This window comes from Rhagoletis zephyria, unplaced genomic scaffold (genome assembly GCF_001687245.7).
Source record: "Rhagoletis zephyria isolate East Lansing unplaced genomic scaffold, Rhagoletis_zephyria_1.1 Rzeph_scaffold_00169, whole genome shotgun sequence".
NCBI lineage: Eukaryota > Metazoa > Arthropoda > Insecta > Diptera > Tephritidae > Rhagoletis > Rhagoletis zephyria.
Genome location: NW_016157253.1, coordinates 333,542 through 338,587, shown reverse-complemented (window position 1 = coordinate 338,587; position 5,046 = coordinate 333,542). Strand labels below are relative to the sequence as shown.

The following is a 5,046-nucleotide window of genomic DNA, read 5'->3' as shown; positions in this document are numbered from 1 at the left end:
ATATATATATATATATATATATATTAAAAGTATAAAATACGCACGTGAACATTGAAGATATTGTATATCAACCAAAATACAATTGATAAGTGGCATTTTGTACAAAAATTTGGGGGTGGTAGTGAAGATTATTTAACAACAAATTGCTTAAATACTATTAGCAACTACTTTGTGAGAGTGATATATTCATGTAGAGAAAGCCTCCCCCAACATCCTGACCAAGTTTCATGACACAATTCCATATACTTTCGCTGAAATCTCGTTTGGCTCCGTTTTGGAAAGCCAACCCAAAAAAAACCATTTATTTTCAATTTATGAAAATATGGAAATTCATTTTGGATTTAGATGTAGATTTATTATTATGATTTTTAAGTTTAAAATAACTTATAAGGACTGCAAATGTATCGGAAGAAAGCAAATACTCATTTACCCATGTTTGATTAGCAAATTGCTTTAGGAAAACTTTTAATTCATATTATTTTTTCTGTTTTATTTTTTTGTATGTAAACGAAACTGAGATCAGTTCTACTAAAAACTTGCAAGTTTTTGCTGGTTTTGCGTTCGCGTCAGGGTACCCAACTCATTTTTGAAAATTCCCCGATTTCGACTATGAAATTTTCCGATTTTGCCCGAAATTTCGTAAAATTCCCCACTCCAGTTATCATTCAGATATCTCTTTGCAAAAATAAATTGTATCTATTTTTATATATCGCTGATCTTTCTGTTTATTTTATTATTATGTATTCATAAACCAAAACAAACTTTTATAAAGTTAGTTTACAAATACAGAATAAAAAATGTTTATATAATATTTACATACCTACAGTGGTCGAACAAATTTTAGTCGCACCAAATTTTGCCAAGTTTTCACAACAATTTTTTGGGATTTATGTTTAAATCCAAGTTTCAAACTTTGTGCAATATTTAAAACAAAAACCAAAAATCTTAAAAAGTTCGACATTTTAATTAGATTTTCTAGTAAGATTTATAGTAGCTATGCAGTTTTGTAACTCACTCAATTCTAGTGCAAGTTTCAAGTGGGTAAAAAAATTCGTTTTAGAATTCTTTTGCAGAAGTTGTTGTAGTTTTCTTCCATAAATAAATAAATTGCGTTCGTTCGTTATATGAGAGCAAATGCGACAAAGAAATTTCCAAAAAAATCAACAGCAATTTTTAGCCATTTGAAACTATTTTGTACTAGAATCGAGCGAACTGAAATTCCCCACAAAAAGGGTACATTCCCCGATTCCCACGCAAACTGAAATTCCACGCAAAGCGGGGAATTCTCCACGAGTTAGCTTCCCTGGTTCGCGTACTTTTGCTAGCCTTTCTCTCTTTGAGATTGATCAGATAAAAATTCATTAGAATTTTGCTTCTGAGAGTTTTCTGCTGGAAGAATACGTGAATACACCTATTATTGAATCATGTGTGAATGAAATTTTTAAAAATCTTACCATTACCGGAAATGCCGCTTACGGGAAGCACTGGTACTACTGCTGTTGAACTAGAATATCTTGTTGACAGGGCAAATACGGTCTTGACGAGTATTGATTGGTTCACTTTGTAATATTGCAAATAGTTAATATTTGTCGTCAGAAAACGTAAAATGCGGCCAGTACTTGAAGCGTAATACATCGAAGAAGCCATAATGTACGCGAACACAGAATGTACGAAAACTGCAATTGGAATAACGCAAATTTTATACATCCGGTATCCTCCGTTTAATTCCACATGAGAAATTACGCAATTTTTGTTTAATTTTATTCTCTCAAGTGCAAAGTTGGGCTTTTAACAGAGTTATAGCTGGAATAAGCGGGAAAACATTTAGGAGGGGGAAATTCACCCGGGGATAGTATTTATTTTGCGCTTCACACAACGACCATAACCATATGCATATATGTACCCTACAAGACATTGCTGAGCATTTTAGGCAAAAATTCTAACACATTTTATCTTTTGTTTTTGTAGTATGGCATAAATGAGTAGTTTGACTATTAGTACTGAGAACTTTCTGATGACAACATTGAGGGGAAAGTACTTAATTTTTTCCCATGGTCTGAACAAAAATTAATACTTTGATAAGCACTTTTGTAATTAGTGATAATGATAACATGAGCACTCATATGGTACTCAGCTGCTCTTGTAGGGTATGAACATAAATATACATACATACATATGTGTATTTTAATAGAATTGCACTATTTTTACTTTGCAAAACGGAAGTACAGAAATTGAACTTTGTACCTGTATACTGAAGAACAAAAAAGAGGATTGTTAAGGAATATTAAAAACTTAACTTTTTAGAAAAAACAAAGAACTTTTTGTGTAAGCATCTGCCCTCTAACCACTTAAAAATAGCTCTGTTGCACTATTGGCTTTACTGGCAATGCAAAAATATGTGACAACTTGGATGCTGGCACGACAACGTTTGCTTAATTAATTTGCAATTATTATAAACACAAGAGGCACTTATTCGATACAAGTATATATAATGACAGCACAAGGTATTTCAACAATTCCTATATATATATATATATATATATATATATTCCTCAAATTGCCTGAGTACTGCTGACTACTAGTAATGGCACGATTGATCGAATAACCGATTATAATCGGTTTGTTCCATTGGGCTCTGTCACACGATCAGTAATTATCACGATGTTTGGATCGCGATCCATATTGATGGATTGATGGATCGCGCACGAATGCTACATGTTCAATATTTATCGCGTGAGTATATGGATCACGATCCATCAATCCTGCTTGCTACACCGTCAATAAATATCGCGATACTTGGATCGCGTCAATTAATACTGACCGTGTGACAGGGGCCATTCGGTTAACAATTTAATTGTATCGAAATTTTCCTTTTGATTAATCGAGCGATTAACCGATTAATTTTTAAAATAATCGAAAAGAAACCATCAAAAATTTACTACTTTACTCACACAATGTACAAAACAAAATAAGCTGGGATGTTTTTTACATTCTCGTATTCTGCAAATTGTTTAAACGATAATTTTGCCAAAAAGCGAAACACAAGCTTAACCTAAGTAGCTACTAAAAATCACAACGCAGGTATGCACATATTTTCATTTTATTTTCCGAATTCAATGGTGCGCATTTTCTTTTTTTTTATATGGAAGAAAATAAGCAATACCATTACCAAACAACAAAGTGCCAAAAAACAGCCATAAGTTGTAGATACTTCAGTGTTGGAATTTTTTATAAAAAAATTTAATGGGCTACAAAACTGCATACTGAAAATCTTTCTAAGAAATCTAATTAAAAAGCTGAAATTTTTTGATGATTTTTTTTAGTATTGCACAAAATTTGATATATTTATATTTATACGTTTTTTGCTAAAGAATAAGCTATATTTAAAAATATAACTAATGTTAAATAAAAAAAAATCTTGTACGTTATAATTTTGACACGTAAATTAGTTTTTATTACTTATAAATGTTTTATTACTAATTTTTGATTTCAACCGAAATGACTGATTACTCGGTTAATTTCTTACGCTTAATTGCAATTATTAATCGAATGCTTTCGATTAATCAATTAACCAATTAATCGATTATTATTCTTTTTTGCCATCTCTACTGACTACATACCATACAAAGTCATGAACCTAAAATACAAGATCACCCGGGCAGGAGAGTAGCCCGTTAGAATCACGATTGAGAGAATACAAAGGTTGCGCCGATCTCGGACCGCTATTCCTCTCTTAACGAATTTGACATAATCGTTGTTTTCATGACGTCACACTTGTGCAACTTGTTTACGGTTTCCTTGCAACATTTTTTCTTCTTCTTCCATTCTTGCTCACGTTTTGGCATTTCTCTCTCGCAATTGCACCAGTATGACGTCACACAAAAGTTATTCTCAAGAATCCTCTCTGATCGGCGCAATCTTGTATTCTATCATTCTTGCGTTAGAATCGCATATAGGAAAAAAGTTTAACGACTTTGACATTAGCCGTTTGTTTACATTTCTTCGTTGTTTACAATTTGGTGGTGGCTTTTTACCGCAATTTTCTTCATTTTCGCCTGTGACACCGTGTGTACACATAAGGTAAAGAATAATTCAACACAACGGCATGATTTACAGAAGAATTTGCATAATAAAAATGATTATTCATGCGTTCAACAATTTCGCGGTTTTCTCCGTTCTCTTCGTTGTTTACTTCTTACAACAAAGATGGCGTCGAGATTTCGGCAGCTAGAAAATAACTTTTTTCTTTCTTTCCTTCCCGCGTGATCTTGTGCCTTTCGTTCGTTTTCGTGATCTTGTGTCTTTCGCCTTCAGTGTCAAATTCCAAATGTCAAATGTTAAATGGGAAGCAACGAAAAGATCAAAAGGGACAAGAAAACTTGAAACGAATTGACGGTACGGAGGTATCTGTACTCTTCCCCTCTGTTCTCACCTCCTTCGCCAACGAACGAGCAGACTTCAAAGCAAGACTTGACGTGTCTGAAAGGGGACAAAGGGGACAAAGTTTTTCCGATTACATTTCTTAAGCTGAAATTAGTCAAGAACGTAAACGCACTGGTACAGAAATTCGAGTCAGCTGACACGATCTATCTCTTACCAGAACGCCATGTAAATGCAAACTGAACAACGCAGAATTTTTCTGTAGTTGTAGCCCGTAGCGCAGAAATCTGCGGAATTTAGATTTTTCCGTGTCAGCTGGTTTCTCCTTTCTATAGATGGTTACCAGTTCGTTAGTTTTGTAAATGGTGAAAAAATATGAGTTCCTATTAAAAATACGTTTAAAATATTTGAAATTTACTATCGAATAAGGTTTTTTCTTGAAAAATAAGTACTTTATATTTAGCTACGATCTATTATAGCACAAAAAATTGTATTTGAAAAGGTAAGTTTACGAAAAGGCATTGTGAGTGGCAACACTGTAGTACACAACACTGAAGAAAACAGTTGGTTTCTGCGTATTCACTGTGGGCTCCAGTAATTGACAAAATTCTGCGTATACAGACAGCGTTTAGGTATAAGCTCTGCGTTCTTGACTAATTTCACCTT

General features: G+C 33.3%; 1 protein-coding gene across 15 annotated transcripts in view; it reads right to left on the bottom strand.

Annotated features, from left to right (window-relative positions):
• The window catches only part of l(2)k09913 (transmembrane protein 53-like lethal (2) k09913), a 28,422-nt gene extending 25,809 nt beyond the window's left edge, over positions 1-2,613 (bottom strand). The window contains exons 1-3 of one of the 15 annotated variants that reach the window (XM_017607189.1): positions 2,245-2,612; positions 1,744-1,803; positions 1,455-1,676 (exon numbers count right to left, since the gene is read on the bottom strand). In XM_017607189.1, the coding sequence (XP_017462678.1) occupies positions 1,455-1,647 (193 nt within the window). In that variant the 5' untranslated portion in view covers positions 1,648-1,676; positions 1,744-1,803; positions 2,245-2,612. Of the gene's footprint in view, positions 1-1,454; positions 1,804-2,169 lie in introns of those variants that run through there. The other 14 variants (XM_017607157.1, XM_017607164.1, XM_017607185.1 and 11 more) reach the window with 14 other exon arrangements.
• Between the last annotated feature and the right edge of the window lie 2,433 nt (positions 2,614-5,046).